This window comes from Anolis sagrei, chromosome 1 (assembly GCF_037176765.1).
Source record: "Anolis sagrei isolate rAnoSag1 chromosome 1, rAnoSag1.mat, whole genome shotgun sequence".
Lineage (NCBI taxonomy): Eukaryota > Metazoa > Chordata > Lepidosauria > Squamata > Dactyloidae > Anolis > Anolis sagrei.
Genome location: NC_090021.1, coordinates 75,741,237 through 75,763,081, shown reverse-complemented (window position 1 = coordinate 75,763,081; position 21,845 = coordinate 75,741,237). Strand labels below are relative to the sequence as shown.

The following is a 21,845-nucleotide window of genomic DNA, read 5'->3' as shown; positions in this document are numbered from 1 at the left end:
AGACTGAAGGATTGAGAGTCTTTGCATTTGTTGTTAATGTGTGCTCTGAACTGCTGAATATTTTAGCCCCTCCTTTCATAGCACCTGTTTTGATTTCTGAAACTAACTTTATTGCTATTTGTATACTTTCAGAATACAGTTATATAAATAACATCACATAGTTATAAAAAGAACAAGAACATCTTCTTGTTCACAAAATGAAGGGGTTTTAATGAAGTATTTTTTAAAGACCAAGTCAGAGGGCGTTGTGGTTTTAGCTTTGAATACTTTTTAATCACTTTTTAAGAATTTTAACTGTTTACTTTTTATAATAATAATAATAATAATAATAATAATAATAATTAGAAGAAGAAGAAGAAGAAGTAGTAGTAGTAGTAAAAGACCTGGTTATGACTCACTAATGGAACACTGCAGAAGGAGACAGAAGGTCCGATTCTTGCAGCTCAAGAGCAAGCAATCAGAACAATTAAGGACAGGATCAAAAAATCAACTGGTGACCCAAAATGCAGACTGTGCAAGGAAGCTGATGAAACCATAGATCATATCCTCAACTGATGTAAGAAAATTGCACAGACGGACTACAAACAGAGGCACAACTATTTGGCTCAAATGATTCATTGGAACTTATGTCACAAGTACCACCTGCCAGTAGTAAAGAATTGGTGGGATCATAGACCTGCAAAGGTAGTGGAAAATGAACATGCAGAAATACTGTGGGACTTTCAAATTAAGACTGATAATGTTTTGGAACACAATATACCAAACCTCAATATTGTGGAAAAGAAAAAAGTTTGTATTATTGATGTTGCCATACTAGGTGACTGTTGAAGTGACGAAAACAACAGGAAAAACTCAGCCGTTATCAGGACCTCAAAATTGAACTGCAAAGGCTCTGGCATAAACCAGTACAGGTGGTCCCAGTGGTAATCAGCACACTGGGTGCTGTGCCAAAAGATCTCAGCTGGCATTTGGAAACAATAAACATTGATAAAATCATGATCTGTCAACTGCAAAAGGCCACCTTACTTGGATCTGCGTGCATCATTCAAAAATATATCACACAGTCCTAAACGCTTGAGAAGTGTTTGACTTGTGATATTTTTAAATACAGAATCCAGGATATTTATCTTGTTTGCTGCGACACACTGTGTTTTTGTTTCAGTATAACAATAAGTATTAAACAATGAGTAATGTTTGCAGTGGTTGAAAACTTAATTCTGTTATTATATGATCAATAGTTATGGTTAAATAGTATTTAACTAATGTTGAAAATAGGGAACCCAAGAACCTAACAGAATACATTTTTTCTGATTCCAGTACTATGTATCTGTAATAGTGTAGTAAGTCATTGAGTGTCTCCATGGTGTCATGTTTTGAGTGCTAGATTATGGCTCTGGGGACCTAGATGTGAAAACCTGTTCAGACGTGGGAACTCACTGTGTGATCTTGGATAAGTCACACTCTTCCTGCCACAGAGGCAAAGGCAACCCCCCTCTGAACTAATATGGCCAAAGAAAATCTATGGTAGGATTGCTTTAGGGTTGGAAGAACAAAGAAATGACTTGAAAGCACACACAGCAACAAAGTAGGACATTTCTGTGTCATAATAAAATGTTGTCCTAGGTTTATTTTTTAAATAAGTTTATGGATCAATAAATAATTTTGTTAGATGCCAATCACTTCCTTTTGAGGTGTTTTTTGAGTTGCTTGATATATCCTAATGTTGCATTTGTGTGTAACTGCGGATTTGAAATCAATTATTCTACAGCCCACAGGGCTACCCTCCATTCTGAAGAGGGGACAAATGTTTGAGGGAGATTTTTAGAGAGTGTAGTTGCTTGCACAGTAAGGGAACTAACAAAAATCATTCTCTGTTATTTTGCAAATGGCATTCTCTATTAGGTACAAGCTTTCTACATATAGGGTAAATCCTTGTTCAAGGGAAACATAGCCAGCCCACTTTTATTTCAATTGTTATTAGTTTGTCTCCACGCTTTGGACACTAAATCACAAAAGTAAGGGGACTTCTTTCTATCCTGAATTTATTGGTCCAAACTGTGGAATCAACAATGTTATAAATATATGTACACCTTATTACAATGAAAGGAAAACTATACATGATCATTCTGCCCCCAATATTTCTTAGGCAGAGATTCCCAAAGTTTGATGCTTCAGATATGTTGGATTTTAGCTCCCAGAATCCCAGATCTTTGATCAGGCTGGCTGGGATTTCTAGGAGCTGTCATCCTAGAGCACCAAAGTTTGAGAAACACTGCCTTAAGCTATTGCTATCGTTTGTTAATGGTGGACAAAGGTCATCTTGAAAGGGGTGCTGTAAAATGATCTGTCTGATTTTGTAGGAACTTTCCAGCTGCAGTCTTTACAATTCATAATTATTTATGGGCTGCAGCAAATTCATTGGGTGGTTGCATTAGTAATCTTAATTTGTTTTTTAAAATTTAAACAAATGTGCTACTCCGATGCTATTAACAACACACCAAGTTAACTGAGATTATTTTCATGAACATACCCACTTTAACAAGTTAGTTAATGTTAATGCTACAATTTCCAAGATGTGCAGAGATACCTCACACAGTGTCACAGAGGTTCTGTTTTCCCCCAACACTATTTGACATTGAAATGGAACTGCTGAGAAAGGTAATCTATGAGTTTAGGGAGAGAAGCCATTGATGTGTTTTGCCTTTCTTTATCTGAAGCAGAAGCTGTGGCCATTTATCTGAACTAGAGCTAGTTGACTTTCATGGATTGTTAGTGAAATGAAGGTGAATGAGGCAGGGGTTATGATCACTGACATGATGTCAACTCTAGATGAGAATACGATACCCAGGTGGTATTGATAGCTGAGAGGCATATTCTGTCAGCTATTCCTGATGGAGAAATAGGAATTGTTGCTGGGTTAAAAATCTGGCCATTGTCAAACCTGTGTTGATAACCTCTTGCATTGATTACTAATGTGGATTCATTTGGGGAGCTTCTTTGAAATCCATCTAATTTGCTCACTGAAAAGGACAACAACACAAGTTTTGAATCGTTTAGAGTAATTTCTTATTTGTCTGTTGTATATGTTTCAATGTGCAAATGGGAAAAAAATCAGATTGGCAAGAAGAACAAAGTATAACATCATTTGTAGTGGCATGAAATTAAAATTGCCTTCTTGGATGGTTCTGCCTGAATTTCCATTCTTTTTACTGCTTGAATGTTTTCAAGTTGTTTCTGACTTTTGGTCTCCCTATGGCAACCTCATCACAGGGCTTGTTCAGAAAGTATTTGCCTTTGCTTCCTTCTGAGGCTGAGAGTTTGTGACCTGCCTAAATTCACCCAATGGGTTTCCATGAATGCTGGTCTCTAGAGACATAATCTAACACTCAGATCACTAGACCACATTGGTCAGAAACAGTGGAAAAGCTGACTTTGGACAAATGTGTGATCCTGAGATTGTTTCACAGAGATTTGTTTTGGTAATGTTTATATTGTGTTTGTGTGAAGTGAGTTATTGCCTGAAAAAAGATAAATAAGGATATAAACATTTCCTCCATTGTGCTTTCCAGCATGCGCTGGATATGTGCACGGCTGTTCTCTCCTGTTCTATGACAAGTCTTCTTATAACTGTTATTTATAGACAGGAAAGAACAAACATAGCTTGGTCTTGAAAATGCTTTCGACATTTACACCTACACTTTCATTTGCTCATTTTTCAAAAGAAATTCCTGAGATGTTTCTCTGGAAAAAAGTTCATGTGACAGTTACTTGAATTTAAGCATCAATTACCATGCTTAAATATTCAGTCAGTGTGGTTTTATTCTTAATATATCTGTACATATGACATTTTAACATGTTGCTTGGCAGGGACTCCTGGCTTTTGGGGAAAAAATTGGTATGGGAGAAGAGGCATGAACATATGCATTTATCTGAGCCGAACACTTTGTATTTAAATTTGCTTATAATACTGTTGTAGGGCACCAACAGTATCTAATGGTTTTAGTGTTGGGCTTTGACTCTGAAGGCAATGGTGCCAGATTTAGCACAAATGAGGCCGCTGTGCTAGTTAAGTTATGGGACCCCTTACTTGGGCCCTGAAGGAGGTGGACCAAATAGGTCTAAACTGTCTGCTTTGTGGCATACTCCTATAGACTTTCAGCTCGTTAAGTCTGGAATTGCTCCAAAACAGAACACCTTCAAATGTGGAATGGCACCACATAAGCAAAATCCATCATAAAAAATATTTTTGGCAGGAAGACCCCCCCCCCCCCCCCACCCAGCTCAGTGAGACCCTGTGCTTATGAACATCTCAGCACAATGGTAAATCTGGCACTGGTTGGAATCCCTACCTAGCTGTGAAAACCACTGGGAAACACTCTCTCAGCCTCAGAGGGAGACACAATCAACCCTTTCTTAATGAATCTTGCCCAGAAAACCCTGTGATAGTCACTTTAGTGTCACTGTAAGTCAGAAAGGACTTGAAGGCCCGCAACAGCAACAGTATTGCAATGACTTAACAATGTCATTTCATTATAGTTTGTGGTAATGCTTTTTCTAACATGTTAAAGAAACTAGAGGAATAGGAGCAAACTACTTCTATTTATTGATCTATGTATTATGATGTTCATTGGGTTCATAGATATCGGAGCCTAAAACATTTCAACTATGATGTCTGCCAGAGCTGTTTCTTCTCTGGACGTACAGCAAAGGGTCACAAGTTGCATTACCCAATGGTGGAGTATTGCATACCAGTGAGTATTTTCTAATTCTTCCCTATGGATTGCTTCTGATTTATTTCGTACCTTCCTCTTCGTTCTTCTGTTTTATGAAAGTGACTGTTGTTTATTTGGGTTCAAATTTGATATAGGGAAGACAACTGAAATATAATGCCTTTTTAAAATTAATTTTGTATTACACATTTACATTTACCCCCATAAAGTTCAAAATGACATAGACAGAGAAGTTCAGAGTTAGTGTGCTCTTCTTTATCACATGCTCTTTATTAACATCTGAATTTAGATAATATGTATAAAACATATTTTATTTGAAACCAGTATTTGTTATTAGAGTATCTTGAGTTAGACTTTCAGGATGTGCCTCTGTGTACAAAACTAACCCTTAGAAGTCTATTTCTTAAACATTGAAAGGTGATCCCTTTGCTTGTATACTGTAATATAGAGTGCATTCTACTTTCCAGTGTCACAACACATAATAATAAAATAAAACATCAGACACTAGAGATACCATATGCCACAATGGAACATGATAGGAGTTGTTGCATCAAATAAAATGAGTAAGCGTACCAGTTCAAGCTGTTTCTGATCTCATTCAGTGACAACAATGGGTCTAGGTATATTCCCAAGCTATGCACCTGAACTGTAATTTTCAGCTACCTTGTGTCCTGTGCAAGGTGAAAGTGGGGTATAAAATAGATAGACAAACAGGCAGTCAGACATTCTTGTTTCATTCTCTCACTGAAAATTGTTTGGATTGAAAGACATTTTGTCCTTTATCAGAAATTGTTTTGTCAAGTGAAAAGTACTGCAGTAGTTTCTATGTGGTTAGAGATTACCATTTTTATTGGGGTATTCCACCTTCCCTTCATCCATCTCTGATGGTAATATAGAAGACACCTCTTTAATTTGGTGTGGCAGCTGGGAAAGAATTAGGAAAGCTGAAAGGTGGATTAATAGCAGGAATGACAACATCCATTTTGAGATGCGCTCAAGTGCTAACTACATCAATTATTTGGACAGCTACATCAATTATTTTTTCTTCTTCTTTGGATTTGACCTGTACTATGACTTATGACAGAGGACAAAATAACGATGTTTTTGAGAACTGCAAAAATAAAAGTGTAACAACACATAAATGAGTGAGTACCTAAGTTGAATAGGATGATAATATGAGAGGTTTTCTAACTGTCACTTCCTTCAGGAGTACCATTGTTGGATTTTGGCCAAGATGCCACAACAGAACAGTGGTAGCATTCAGGTGCACAAGAGAAATTGGAAACTGGTTAATCAAAATATGTTGGTTTGCTGAGTGCAACACATTCTAAGAGCTTAAATAAATCAATATGGTTTCCTTTAAAGTTCCTTTTAGTGCTCAAAATGCTGGGGAAAGCTAGGTTAAATAAGGTCTCACACATATTAAAATTGTGAATTGTTCGGAACATGGCTAAGTTCAACAGAAATGACTGAGTTGCCTGGTAAGGATGCATTAAAAAGCCCTTTTCCAGTTTCAAGCCTTAACGTGAAATTATGGAATCTGAAAAAGGTCAGCTTCAGCACTTTTCAGTCTGTGGCTAGGAACAAATGGAGCAATAAGTCAAGCAAAGTGAAATGGATTTTGTCCGCGCAGCACCTTAAAAACCAATAAGCCAATCACAAATTCTTACTGAATTATTTGGAAACCATGCAAGGACAACAAACACAAACTACTGATAAATAGCTTCCATGCTGGTGTTTCATAAATTGCATTTTTAATGGACCTGCATTGGAATGGGTAAGCCAGGGCTAAATGACACTACAGTCAAGCTCTCTAAAGGTCATATACCCTCTGTCACAATATAAAATGTGTTCCTGTCTGTAGCATCATGATTTTGTTTTCTTCAGTGGAAACTCCTTTGCAATCTTTTCTTACTAGGATTAAAAATGTGTAACACTCCAGTTGTTGAGCTGTTTTTTCCTTCATCTATTACCACAGACCATGCTTCCTAGGAGTGATGGGAATTATAGTCCAACAGCATTTTGAAAGCCACACATTTTCGACTATTCGAGTTCAGTTAAATTGTTCACCAGCATAAGCCAGTTACTCTTTATTTCAGCATTAATCTAGTATTATTGATAACTTTGTTATGTGAAAACAAAAGCTTTGATAAAGCAGCCAGTTACTATTTTTAACAAGGTCCCAGTCATTATTTTGCCCCTGAATTTAGTCTAACTTGCCTAGACTTTCTTACCAGCCCCAAGTAGGAATGAATGGTTTTGTTTTGGATTACTTAGTGGAAAGTATTTCAAAGAATCGTAGAATCTTAGAGATGCAAGGGACTTCAAAGAACAGCTATCCATTCTCCTGCCATGCAGAAATACACACTAAAAGAAACACCTCCAATCCTTGTTTAAATACCTCTAAATGGAGAGTGCAGGTCCTTCCAAGGCAGTGGTTCTCAACCTGTGGGCTACAGCCCATCAGTGGGCCGCAAGAACAAAACTCCGACCCGCAAACCTCCTTCCTCTTTATTTATTTTACAGTATTTTATTTCCACTCCTTTCCATATATCTAACCAGCCCCGCTCCTTTTGGAGAGTGGTTCCTGGTCAAAGTGGTCCCCGGTCAAGTTGTCTCCATTCAAGTGGGTCCTGTCAAGTAGGCTGTGGTCAAACTGGGCCCTGGTCAAATGGACCCTGGTCAAAAAAGGTTGGGAACCACTGCTCCAAGGAAATGTGTTCTGAGGTCAAACAGCTCTTAATATAAAACAAGTCAAAAGTTAGATTAGCTCTCAGTTGAGATCTAAATTAATAAAAAGTCCTCAGATCATGAGGTTTTGACTATATGACAAGAAGTTTGCAATCTACTGAAATGACAGTACCTATTTTGTTAGAAAGGCACAAGAGCGTGTAGGCATAATCCAAAGATTAACTGTGCAACCTTGTAAACAAATAAATAAAAACTAACAAAAACTTTTTATGTTAGTCAAGTTTCTCTCTCCTTCTGACATAGTTATACATTTCCTTTAGTTTTTGAAAAAAACTTATTTTGATAATAAATTGGGTCCTTAAAAGGGGGATAATTTATTTTGATAATAACCTGGTGGTTTGTGGATCTGATTACTATCATTATGCCTGGTTAAAGAAATATTGGCAATGGTATAACTGAAAAACTTGACCAAACTGCTCATCCTGAGAAATTCTAGGTGAGCTGATGGCCTGGACTCACTGACTGTCTCTCTGTGGCTGGTTCTACATTGCCATATAATGCGCTTTGAACTGTTTTTTATGGTGAATGCAGAACCAGTGCCACCTTCTGTCAGGCTATATTGTGTTCTACCTTTTAGAAGGTAGTCCCTCCATTTGAAGAAAGTCTTCTATTAGATGATATTCTCTGTCTGAAGACCTATCTGGTGCAAGTGTGGTATAAACATAATCATATGAAGGGTCTTGAAATTGCCTCTCTGCACTTTGCATTGCATTGAATAGCATACTGGACACACACCAGTCACCTGGTGCAGAGTTATCCACTGCACTGAGATGCACTGCATTCTTTTTTTAAGCCACCATAATTATTTCTATATTTGCATCTAAATGTAATCATGCATATTTTATGCAAATCTGTACCTTCCCTTGACATCTTTCTTAGAATGTATGTTGTTACATTTTTCTTTGATTCCATATCACTAATGACATTGTTAGAAGAGTCTCCCAACTCAGAGAGAAGCCAGCTTGTACCATTACTCCTTCAGATTTACATGCCCCTGTCTACTGTGCTGCCTTTGCTTGCATGCGTGTTAAAGTATTTCATTTAACTGACAAACTAAGCACACTGTACAGCTATTAAATGAAAGTTTGAATGGATGGATTAAGTAACATGAATATTGTATTATTCTGTTTTGTTTTTATGGCATTGAATTGTAGCTGTCTTATGTTGCATTCCTCTAGTCAGGATCACCTGACCTTTAGGCAAAAAATTCTTCAGTTGTATCAAAAAAGAAGTACTTTGATGTATTAAAATACCCTGTAATGTTTGTGATTAAATTATCTTTCCCTTTGGACATAATTTGATGGCTTTAAGGTTTTTGCCAGTTCAAGACTTTGTTATAAGGCACTTTGTTAAATTGAAGAATATATATAGTATAGATTGCCACCTAATTTAAGAGCTGCTGAGCTTTTAAGATAAGTCACAGAGTAAAAAAAGGACTTTTTATGCTCACTTTTTTAACTATCTTGTTATTTTGTTTTCAGGATTCAATGCTCATTTTACTGATTTGAAGTCCATATAATTTGTATTGTGATACTAGCTGTACATAACAGTGTACAGGTACACAAAGTTATGAATATTTAATTTGTGTTCTCTGCATTTTTATTTACCTAGACAACATCAGGAGAGGATGTACGTGATTTCACGAAAGTGTTAAAGAACAAATTTCGGTCAAAGAAGTATTTTGCCAAGCACCCACGGCTTGGCTACCTACCTGTGCAAACAGTCCTAGAAGGTGACAATTTGGAAACGTAAGTTTTGAATATAAACCAGTACTATTCCGTCTACAATTATCTACCATGCGGCTATTTTAATAGCAGAAGCAGCAGTAAGAACTACTTTTGATGCATATTGATACTACAGAATGGCCTGGATAGTAGAAGTAATGCAAGATTTGTAAGTGGAATGCAAGCAAAATGAAATACATAGTTGATAAAGAAACCAAGATGAATGCACAGATACTTAATTCTTGACTGTCCTGATTAGAACAGGTGCTATAAGTGCTATAGTGCAACAAGTTATGGCTGATCACAAGTCACCCAACTATGCTCTAGATCAGAGCTTTCCAAACATTTCATGTTGGTGATCCACATTTTTAGACATACATCATTTTGCAACATGGTAATTAAGTTTTAATAGCAAACGAGAGGTTAGATCAACACTTATAAGAAATATGGACACATACATAAATTTTAATAGTAAAATGTCTGGGAACACAAAGTATTTCATGAAAATCTTTAATTTATATACAGTGATTCCTTGACTTATGAGTTTAATTCATTATCTGACTGAGCTCTTAACTCAAATTGCTCTTATGTCAAATCAGATTTCCCCATTGAAATGCTGTTAATCCGTTCTAGCCCCCAAAAAGCCACACCCATTTTGTTACGTGTTTTTAAATAAGAAAAATGTACTTAATAAATAACAAATAATGTATATAATAATACATAATAATGTAAATAAATAAATTTACCTATGTTCATTAGGATAAAGGTTTACTAAAGATAGACTCCTGGCCCCTTGGCTTTCCTACAATCTTACAAAGCCCTGGAATTGCAGAAATAACTGCAAGGACCAGAACAAGGAGCTTTCCTGGCTGCTCCCTTAAAGCCCTGCTTAAGATGACAGGTGATGTTCTCTTGCTCTAGCTCTTAACCATATGTCAAAGCAAAAAAAACAACCAAGTGATGACTTGTATCTCAAAAAACACAAATTGGTTAGCTTGTAAGTCAAGGCTTCACTGTATGTGTATTTTTAAAATATGTTTTGTTGCTTATTTCACATAGACTGAAATATAGACTCATTGCGTTCATGTGACACACTAATGTGTTGTGACACACAGTTTGGAAAACTCTGCTCTAGACATTCTTGGATTGTATTTACTTGCAGCCAGCATAGCCAATGAGAAGTGAAGTCTACCAATAGCTGGAGGGCTTCACTGGCCCACACCTGTTTTAAACTGTATTATGTGCTAGCAATTAAATTATATCTATAAGGATGCATAACTCATACCTGTGATTAAATTTGATTAAAGCCAATTTGACTTACTTCTGAGCAGACAAGGAAAGCATTGCTGTTTAAATTATTACCACTGGAATTATTCACACAGCATAGTGCAGTGCTTTTATTATTGGGCTATAACTCTTGAGGCCAGGGTTTGAATCCCTGCTCTGCTATGGAAATCCTATGGGTGACCTTGGACAAGTCATAATATCTCAGTCTTAGGAAAGGGAAGGCAACCCCCCTCTGAACAATCCTTGCAAAGAAAACCCCATGATAGCTGTGCTGCAACTATTCACATATACATGCCAGAAATATCAAAACTGAACAATGCATCTAAATACTGGAAGCAAGTTGAATTTTTCAAGGTTAACAGGTTTAATTTTTTTTTAATGATGATAAGATGTAATTTTAAGATAGTTGCTGGTTTTCTTTGCTTTCCAAAGATAGCTTCCATCTCCAACACATTAGACAGTTTGCTTCCATTATGACTCAAGGGATATTTTGTCCCTTTCACAAAATTATTTCTAAAGCGGGGTACTTTTGAAGGAGTCATTGTCTGAACTTCATGCTTTTTAACTGCACAAATTGCACCATTCTGCTTTATTTTTGTTCTCTCTCTCCCAATTTGCAGTCCAATCACACTTATTAGTATGTGGCCAGAACAATATGAGTGAGTATTATATTTTTTCTTAGAAAAATAGAGGGTTTAGTCCTCAAAGTACTATTTTGTATGTTCTATTGATGGGGTTTTTTTCATGTGTATAACTGGGTTCCTAAGCATCCCCTATTCATTGTTATGCAAAAGCCAGTGATAAAGTTCCCAAAGGATTGCACCCTAAATCATTTAATAGTTTTCTTAACTTTTAAATTATAATCATGGACTCCTGAGCTAGTTTACAGCTGGATGCCTTTTCAAAAATAATATTGTATTTTGAATATTATTAAATATTTCTTTCTTTCTATAACACCACAAATTGAACAATCATTTTTCTTTCATTGTTTTCTTCAATAGTCCATCCCAATCTCCCCAACTATTTCATGATGACACCCATTCCAGGATAGAACAGTATGCTAGCAGGTAAGAAATAAAAGAAAAGTACATTTAAAATATAATGGGATAAAAGTATATTTCTAAGAATGTGTTCTAAAAATCTTCTTGGAAATTAATGTTGACAGTAAGGTTATGTTTAATGAAAGTGATAATTGATGTAGCACGTGGAGTTACAACCGGTTTTGCGGAGATGATAAATAAAAATGACGATGGTGATGTTGTTGACTGGCCTGTGGAATATTTCTCAGCAATATAGCCTTATGATATTTGTATCTCTCTTTTGTACTCAAATCAGTATATATAGCATCTCACATCAACACCACTATCCAAATAAGAAAGATTTAAAAAGGAGGAAACCAGGCAATGCAAGAAACATCATAGTTGCAACCACATATTAATTAGTCTGTTGATTTCAAATACCCAACATTGAATGTTTGCCATCTTTGTTTTTGGAAGTTGCCCTGAGTTCCTTTGTGGGAGAGAGGGTGGGTTAAAAATAAAGTATTATTATTATTATTATTATTATTATTATTCCCTTCGAAGAAAGCTCTCTTCTCTGTCCCCTGAAAACTAATGGAAACAAAACCAAGAGATACATTCAAGGCAATCCTTTCTTGAGAATGGCTTTCACAAAATACAGTCAGTAAAAAGCCCCGTTCTTTTTATTTATGGTGAACCTGGGATAGAGCTGAATTTCTGAAGATTCTCTGAGTATTTGGCTGAGTTCATATAGGAAGAAGACAAGACAGATCTTCACTCTGATATGCCCATTCTTAATATAATTACATGTATGATTTTCATTTCATTTTTAAATAAGCAATGCATGGAAGTGGAAGAAGACAACAGAATAGGAAGGACAAGAGACCTCTTCCAGAAAATTAGAAACATTGGAGGTAAATTTCAGGCAAAAATTGGTATGATAAGAAACAAAGATGGCAGGGACCTAACAGAAGCTGAAGAGATCAAGAGAAGGTGGCAAGACTATACAGAAGATCTCTATAGGAAGGATAATAATATCGAGGATAGTTTTGATGGTGTGGTGAATGAATTAGAACCAGACATCCTGAGGAGTGAGGCTGAATGGGCCTTAAGAAGCATCGCTAACAACAAGGCAGCAGGAGACGACGGGATCCCAGCTGAACTGTTTAAAATCTTAAAAGATGATGCTGTCAAGGTGATGCATGCCATATGCCAGCAAATATGGAAAACACAAGAATGGCCATCAGACTGGAAAAAATCAACTTATATCCCCATACCAAAAAAGGGAAATGCGAAAGACTGCTCAAACTTCCGTACAGTGACCCTTATTTCTCATGCCAGTAAGGTAATGCTCAAGATCCTGCAAGGAAGACTCCAGCAATACATGGAGAGAGTTGCCAGATGTTCAAGCTGGGTTTAGAAAAGGCAGAGGAACGAGAGACCAGATTGCCAATATCCGCTGGATAATGGAGAAAGGCAGGGAGTTTCAGAAAAACATCTACTTCTGCTTCATTGACTATTCTAAAGCCTTTGACTGTGTGGATCATAATAAATTGTGGCAAGTTCTTGGTGGGTTGGGCATCCCAAGCCACCTTGTCTCTCTCCTGAGGAATCTGTACAAGGACCAAGTAGCAACAGTCAGAACTGACCACGGAACAACAGACTGGTTCAAGATTGGGAAAGGCGCATGGCAAGGCTGCATACTCTCACCCAACCTTTTTAACTTGTATGCAGAACACATCATGCGATGTGCGGGGCTTGATGAATGCAAAGCTGGGGTAAAAATTGCTGGAAGAAACATTAACAACCTCAGATATGCAGATGACACCACTCTGATGGCCGAAAGCGGGGAGGAGCTGAGGAACCTTCTAATCAAGGTGAAAGAAGAAAGCGCAAATGCCGGGTTGCAGCTAAACATAAAAAAAACCAAGATTATGGCAACAAGAATAATTGACAACTGGGAAATAGAGGGAGAAAATGTGGAGGCCGTGACAGACTTTGTATTTCTAGGTGCAAAGATTACTGCAGATGCAGACTGTAGCCAGGAAATCAGAAGACGCTTACTTCTTGGGAGGAGAGCAATGTCCAGTCTCGATAAAATAGTAAAGAGTAGAGACATCAGACTGGCAACAAAGATCTGCCTAGTCAAAGCCATGGTATTCCCTGTAGTAACCTATGGATGTGAGAGCTGGACCTTAGGGAAGGCTGAGCGAAGGAAGATAGATGCTTTTGAGCTGTGGTGTTGGAGGAAAGTTCTGAGAGTGCCTTGGACTGCTAGAAGATCCAACCAGTCCATCCTCCAGGAAATAAAGCCCGGCTGCTCATTGGAGGGAAGGATACTAGAGACAAAGTTGAAGTACTTTGGCCACATCATGAGGAGACAGCAAAGCCTAGAGAAGACAATGATGCTGGGGAAAGTGGAATCGCTTCTCGGCCTTTTGGCTAAGATCAAGTGTAGTATCTGTTCTTATCAGTTTAATATCTGATATGTTCTCTATTTGAGAACTCTATATTAACTGAGTGCTATGTTACTGGAAATGACAACCGGAATGAATTTACGACTACGAGATTGATTATGATTCCATAATATGACGCAGCGGATTTTTAGTGTAATTTAAATGTTGTGTATTAGTGATGTTAGTTTGTTGTCCTGATTGCTTTGTAAAGTGTATTTTTTGTATTGTACACCGCCACGAGTCGCCCTAGGGCTGAGAGCGGCGGTTAATAAATGCAAGAAATAAATAATAATAAATAAGGCAAAAGGAAGAGGGGCCGACCAAGGGCAAGATGGATGGACGGCATCCTTGAAGTGACTGGACTGACCTTGAAGGAGCTGGAGGTGGTGACGGCCGACAGGGAGCTCTGGCGTGGGCTGGTCCATGAGGTCACGAAGAGTCGGAGACGACTGAACGAATGAACAACAACAACATGATTTTCATAAACTGACTTACACCATGACACTCTTACCCTTTTCTTGTTCCTAAAATAAATAGTCACGTGAAATGGAAGTATCTTATTTCCTTGCATATTAGTTGCCATCGCATAATAGTCATACTCATCCTGGGGGGGGGGGGCAGTTTGGGGATTTAACCATTTTTTATCATCATAACCACACCTCTGCGAGAGGTGAGAGGCTTCCCTTTGCTGCCGCCAGCTGATGAAGGCTTCCTAACTCTCCCCATAAATACTGCAGTTGCTTCAACTAAAATTGATGTAGAACTTGCCTTTTTTCTTACTTGAATTCCTCTTTCTCTTTTTAGACTAGCCCAGATGGAACGGACCAATGGTTCTTTGTTCACAGATGGTAGCTCCACCACAGGAAGTGTGTAAGTAGATTAAGGAAGTATAATTGCCAGAAAATGTCAACACATTTGATTATCACTGTCTGATAAATTCATCTCCAATTGTTATGAATGTTAGCTTCTAGCAAATGTGTAATAATGATATCTTCCTAGTGACCTACACTAATACTACTTTGTCATAGTCATGTAAGTTCATTCTGTAAATTGCATATGATAATATGTAATATAATACCTAGTATTATTTCCATTCAGATTTGTACTCTAAACTTTTGGTATTTGGATAGCTGATGCAATTTTTTCTTTGTGGGTAGCGATTCTTGTTTCACAGAAAAGTAGTTTATAAAAAGCCATAGCATAGGTTCTTACCAATGCACACAGTTAGCTTTATTGGCAATTTTAACAATCTCCTTTTTATTCTTCTCATGTATATGTAGTCACTGGCTAGGCACCAATAACATATAAAAGTTGTGGTTTGTATATCTAGTGAATTTGAGGGATAAGGATAACTAAATCATAATTTTTCTTCGTGGTCTCTGCGAATGCACACTTGTGGAGAGACTGCGCCTGCGCGGGCTCCAACGGAAACTTCTACATTTTAAAACTTTCAAGTTTTGGCGGTAACCCCGCCCAGCCCCGGCAGGGGATAAAAGGGCACCCCGCGCACACTGATCCAATTCCTTTTTTTCCGCCGCATGGCTCGCTTCGATACTTCTAGTTGGATAGCTTCTCGTCAGAGTTTTTCCTCGAGTTGTTTGACCAGATTATGTCAACAACTCGTTTCAAAAGATGCGCGAATTGTCCGAGGAAGATCCCTGACTCGGACAAACACGCTCTTTGCCTTTTGTGTCTCGGTGAGGCACACATTACTTCTTCGTGCCGTCATTGTCAATCGTTGACGGCACAGTCCCGTAAAAATCGGGTCCACCGGCTTCGATACCTTCTGTATCAGCAGACGTTGGCTCCGGTACCTTCGACATCGACATCGGCGTCGACGTCGGCTGCGATATCTAGGCCTTCGACATCAGCTTCGACGTCGAAGGCAGCATCGACACCAAGACCTGTTGGCCCATCGGCGGAGGCCGAGCCTCGCCAGACAAGGGCGAAGAAGGCTGCACAGAAGAGGCCGAGAGCAGCTATGTCGACAACCTCTAAGGCTTCGGTGTCGAGAGCTTCCAAGGCTGCAAAGCCTACGAAGCAGAAGGCTCCTTGCACGGTCACGACCGAGACCGTATGCATCCGGCACTCTTCCACCAGTTCTGTGGCGTCGGTGAGATCGATCAGGTCCACGAGGTCGACGTCGGCGACTCCGCCATCTTCCACGGCGGTTCGTATTGCCTTCCGCCGGTCTCAAGAGGAGTCTCGGCGTGCCTCTACCTCTTCCTCCGTCACGCCCACCCCGGGCAAGTCGGTGTCGAAGACAGCTCAGCCGCCGGCAAAGAAGAAGAAGACGATGCCGCCTCCATCCTCGTCTTCTTCTTCCCGAAAGCAAACCACCGCCTCCTCGGCCACCTCGTCGGCGAGGTCGTCGCCTTTGCATCCGGTCGAACCCCAGCCGGCCCCTCAACCTACCCAGGAGCCGCAGCCCTTGCCAGAGCTGCCATCGGAGCAACCCGAGTCCCCGGTGATTTCGGTGGACACGGTGATCGAGGCACCAACTCGGCATGTGACAGCCAGACAGGAGCTTTTCCCATCGCTCGCGGCTTTGACAACTGTGACGGCAAGACAGGAGACTTCTCCAGTGCTGGAGACTCCGGAAAGGGGCAGGCAGACTATGAGACTGGCCCTGGCCCATGCCAATCAGGCTTCAACCTCGAAAGCCCCTCCAGCGGCCCCGCTGCAGTGCCTGAGTAGAGATGTCTCCTCATCCCCTCCTCCTCAGTCAGTGGCAGCTGACGACGAAGAAGAAGATGGCGAGTTGCCGGGATCGGTACACTCGGGGTCTGTGTTATCTCTCGGGATCGAGAGATCACCTACTCACGACGCCTATGAGGCTGACCCTCCATCTCCTACTGACAATGTCCGAGCCTTTGCAGATCAAATGGCTCATATGGCTGAAGCACTGGGCCTAGAGGTCAAGCAGACTTCCAAGGCAGTACAAGACCCGGTGTTTAAAAGGGTGCAAGCGGAATCCCCACCTGCTCCTCTTCTGCCCTTCCTTCCCTACCTCCTGGAAGTGATCCAGGGCTCCTGGAAGACCCCTTCCTCCATCCCTCCAACCTCTAAGAAGATCGAATCTTGGTATAGAACGGACGATGAGGGCTTGGAGTGGCTGAAACACCATCCCGACCCTAACTCGGTGGTCGTGAAGGCGGCTCAGGGGTTCGGAAGGCAATCGTCGGCGCCGTCCGACCGTGAGGGGAAGAGATTCGATGCAGTGGGCAGGAAGCTATACTCCGGTGCCCTCCTGTTGGCCCGCATGGCCAATTATGGCGCTTGTATGGGCGCATACCAACAAATTTTTTGGGAGAAAGCAGCACCACTCTTCCAAAGAATGTCTGAAGAGGACCGCTCTGCCCTTTCCACCCTGGCTCAGGAGGCGAACTCTCTGGCCCATCACCAGATGCAGATGGCCAAACACACGGGAGACACCGCGGGCAAGATGATTGCTCACGCCGTGGCAATCAGGAGACATGCATGGCTCAGATCCTCTGGCCTCTCTACATCCTCGAGGCAGGTGATCGAGGACCTCCCGTTCGATACCTTGGGACTCTTCAACGCGGGAACGGACGACAAACTGAAGTCAAATCACGACTTCAAGACCTTGGCTTCGAAGTGTGGGTTCGAGAATCAGAACCAGGCGCAGAGGACCAGATGGTTCCAGTACAAACGCCGACACACGGTCCCGTACCGCACCATACAGTACCGGCAGCCTACCCGCCCTCTGCATGCCTCCCAGCAAACCCACCCTCAACAACCACAGCAACAGAGAAGGCAGCACCAGCAGCAACGCTCCCGATCCCGCCAGGCCTCTGGAGGCAACCAAGCCAGGCGCCGCATTTGACGCCCTAATGGACGATACCGTTTGCTCTTTCGTTACAGATGTTGTTCCCATGTCCCTCCCGATGGTACCCGCCCTCTTCCTTCCATCCGGCTCGACACCGTTCGGGGATCGCCTGACAAACTTTCTCCCTGCATGGGAAAATATCACCTCAGATGCATGGGTTTTAAAGATTGTCGACGAAGGTTATGCATTGGAGTTCGAAGAGCTCCCACCAACGGGACAAATTGTTGATACCGAACCGTCCTCAGCCATTCTGAAGGAGGTCGAGACCTTGCTTCTAAAGGGGGCAATTTCCCCTCTCCCGGACTCTCAAAACCATCGAGCCTTCTTCTCCAGATACTTTACTGTCCCAAAGCCGGACGGCTCCCTCCGCCCCATCCTCGACCTCAGGGACTTAAACTCCTTCATCGAACCTCAAAAGTTTCGGATGGTGACGGTATCGTCCATTCTCCCGCTCCTCAGACATGGGGACTTCTTCGCGTCCGTCAATCTTCGAGACGCTTACTTTCATCTTTCCATCAGAAAGCATCACAGGCGCTTCCTGGCCTTCAGGGTAGCAGGGCAGACGTACGTCTTCAACGTCCTCCCGTTCGGTCTCGTGACGGCACCGAGAACCTTCACCAAATGCGTGTCGGTGGTCGCGGCAGCCCTCAGGAGGGAAAAAATCCGCATTTTCCCGTACCTAGACGACTGGTTGTTGGCAGCACGCTCCCCGGACCTTCTGCGCCTTCAAGTGGCAAAGACGCTTTCTCTCCTCGAAGACCTCGGCCTCCAGCTGAACGAGGAGAAGTCCCATCTCGAGCCCACCACCTGCATAAAGTTCATCGGCGCCATGTTCGATTCTCTCTCCCAGACAATCTTCCTTCCGGAGGAGAGGTTCAGGGCTCTTCGTGCCGAGGCGCTCAAGGTGCGTCGATCCCGAGTGGTCCCCGCGAAGCAGATACAGATCCTCCTCGGGCACATGGCCTCCACGGTGATGGTGACACCATTGGCAAGGCTCCGCTTCCGTCCCCTCCAGAGATGGTTCTTGGACCACTTCAATCCCATGCGGGACAGTCCTACGAAACACCTGCTGATACCGAAGTCGGTAAAGGACTCCCTAAACTGGTGGATGAACCGCCAGCATGTCTGCAGAGGCGTTCCATTCCACCCAGAACCCCCGGCTGTCACAATAACGACAGACGCCTCGATGTTCGCATGGGGATGCCATACAGGAGATCTCTCAGTCCACGATCTCTGGTCTCCACAGGAGAAGCAGTGCCACATAAACTACTTGGAACTGCTGGCAATCTTCAAAGCCCTGAGGGCGTTTGCTCTCCTGGTGGCGGGGAAGTCGGTCCAGATCCTCACGGACAACATGGTGGCAATGTTCTATGTGAACAAGCAGGGAGGAACAGGCTCGAGAAAACTTCTCAAGCTGTCGCTGGAACTTTGGGACTGGTGTGTGGCCAGGTCGGTGTCGATAACAGCCTTGCACCTCCCGGGAGAGGTCAACGTCGAGGCCGACGCACTCAGCAGAACCAAGGCAACATCTCACGAGTGGAGGTTGAACCCCGACGAGTTGGCCAAGATCTTCAGGGATTGGGGCCTCCCGACCGCAGACCTCTTCGCGTCGCCGCAAAACGCTCAGCTGCCTCAGTTCGGTGCCCGGCTTGCTCCGAACACGGTACCGGGGTGTCTCGGGGACGCGTTCCTCCTAGACTGGTCGCGGCATCTGCTCTACATCTTCCCTCCCTTCCCGCTCATCCCGAGGGTGATCGAGAGAATCCAGTCGGCGCAAACGAACTGCATCTTGATCGCGCCAGAATGGCCACGACAACCGTGGTTCTCGGTCCTTCTCCAACTATCCGAGGGACGGATGAGACGCCTTCCACTTCGGCAGGATCTACTCTCCCGGGAAGACGGTCAACTTCTCCACCCCGACCTCGCTTCTCTGCATCTTTCGGCGTGGAGGATCCAGTTCTGAGGTCCCTGTGTCCAGAAGTCCTCCCGATCCTGGAGGCAGCTCACAAGCCAGCAACCAAAAAGTGCTACTCAGCGTGCCTCAACCGCTTTCAGGCCTTCCTCTCCGAGAAAGGCCTTGACGACCACCAGCCTTCGATACCGTCGGTCCTCTCGTTCCTGCTACACCTTACCGAACGAGGCTTGTCGTTGTCATCGCTCAAGTCTCACTTGGCAGCCATCTCTTGGCAGCTTCAGCGAACAGGAGAGGCCTCCTTGTTTAAGGAGAGCTCCGTGAAGACCTTTCTGCGGGGTTTCAACAACTTACACCCCCCAGTCCGCTCCCCGACTCCGGGGTGGGACCTCGACCTTATGCTAGCCCGACTCGCACAAGAGCCTTTTGAACCAATGACATCGGTCGACCTTCGACTTTTGTCGTGGAAAGTAGCATTTCTTGTTGCTATCACCTCGGCCCGTAGGCCTTCGGAACTTGCAGCACTGCGTGTGGACGAACCATATTTTGTTGTCCACGAGGACAGAGCAGTCCTCCGTACCGACGTGAACTTCCTTCCCAAAGTTGTGTCCCCCTTTCACGTGAATGAAGACATTGTCCTTCCCTCGTTGTGTCAGTCTCCCTCCACCCCGAGAGAGAAAAAACTTCATATGCTCGATGTGCGGAGGGCTTTGCTTTGTTATAGGGACAGAACTGCTCGGTCTCGAAGGACTCAGAGACTGTTCGTGGCGTATGCCCGTGAGAAATTGGGCTTACCGGTCACGGCGCAACGCCTGTCCCATTGGATCACCTCGACAATCGAGCTTTGTTACCAGCTTGCTCGACAGCAACCCCCTTTGGTTGTCCGGGCTCGGTCAACCAGGGCTATGGCGGCTTTGACAGCCCTCCTTAAGGGAATTCCCCTGGACGCTATTTGCAAGGCGGCCATTTGGAAAAACCCTCAGACATTTGTCTCACATTATAGACTGAATACCAGGTGTACACCTGACATGGCCTTTGGGAGGGCGATTTTGGGATCGTGTCCTTCGTAGGACCCAAAGAGTTTTTCTTGTGCTGGTCGGTACCGAGACCTTCTTCGGTACCGTACATTGTTGTGAATGTTATTTACCATGTTCTACTTGAATTCAATTGTTTACCGGTGCCAGTTAATGTAATTACACCTTTACACTTGATGCCTTACTGCCTGAGGCACAGGCAACCTTGCACTACAGCCTAATGGGGCTCACCACGGGTACTGTTTGTGTCGATATCGACACCTTTTTTGCCTTGCTAATGTGTTTTGCACTTGTTAACAAAACTGTTTTGTGTAACCACTTAATGTGCCCTCATTGCAATGAGTGTCTTCGGAAATCACCATGTGTTTTAATTCAAGGGTCATGAAACAGTTCTTATTGTTCAAGAATGCCCTCATTTATTGAGTGTCTTTCACTGTTAAGTGGTCACCCTCACGTGACCGGGAGGATCATGTACTCCCATAAGGTTATGCACGGTACCCTTCTTCGGAAGTGATTGCAATCTCTTGTTTGGTAATTGTTTGCACTTAATAAAATTGTTTGGCCCTTGATTCGACTAGTCGGTTTGCATTTTTCCCGCCTCCGGGACCTGAGCTTGCTAGTCTCCACAAGTGTGCATTCGCAGAGACCACGAAGAAAAATGGTAGGTTACATACCTGTGACCATCTTTCTTCGAGTGGTGCTCTGCGAATTCACACTAACCCGCCCAGCCTCCCCTCTATGCAAACCTCCAATTTCTCGCTACCGTAGCGGCGTAGGAATTGGATCGGTGTGCGCGGGGCGCCCTTTTATCCCCTGCCGAGGCTGGGCGGGGTTACCGCCAAAACTTGAAAGTTTTAAAATGTAGAAGTTTCCGTTGGAGCCCGCGCAGGCGCAGTCTCTCCACAAGTGTGAATTCGCAGAGCACCACTCGAAGAAAGATGGTCACCGGTATGTAACCTACCATTTTTGGAACTGATTTGTTTCAAATAATATAATTCTAGAAAAGAATCATCCAAATGTTGCGGGGGGGGGGGGGGTAGTTTGGCAGAAAATTAAATAAACAACAAGTTTGTATGAACATA

The 21,845-nt window shown here is 42.5% G+C and overlaps 1 protein-coding gene and 1 pseudogene across 4 annotated transcripts in view; both read left to right on the top strand.

Moving 5' to 3' along the window:
* The window catches only part of UTRN (utrophin), a 406,557-nt gene that overhangs the window by 347,521 nt on the left and 37,191 nt on the right, over nucleotides 1-21,845 (top strand). For all 4 annotated transcript variants that reach the window (XM_060753499.2, XM_060753500.2, XM_060753501.2 and 1 more), the window contains 5 exons: nucleotides 4,640-4,751; nucleotides 9,093-9,229; nucleotides 11,113-11,151; nucleotides 11,494-11,559; nucleotides 14,772-14,837. In XM_060753499.2, the coding sequence (XP_060609482.2) occupies nucleotides 4,640-4,751; nucleotides 9,093-9,229; nucleotides 11,113-11,151; nucleotides 11,494-11,559; nucleotides 14,772-14,837 (420 nt within the window). The remainder of the gene's footprint in view (nucleotides 1-4,639; nucleotides 4,752-9,092; nucleotides 9,230-11,112; nucleotides 11,152-11,493; nucleotides 11,560-14,771; nucleotides 14,838-21,845) is intronic.
* On the top strand, nucleotides 13,934-14,043 carry LOC137095970 (U2 spliceosomal RNA; annotated as a pseudogene).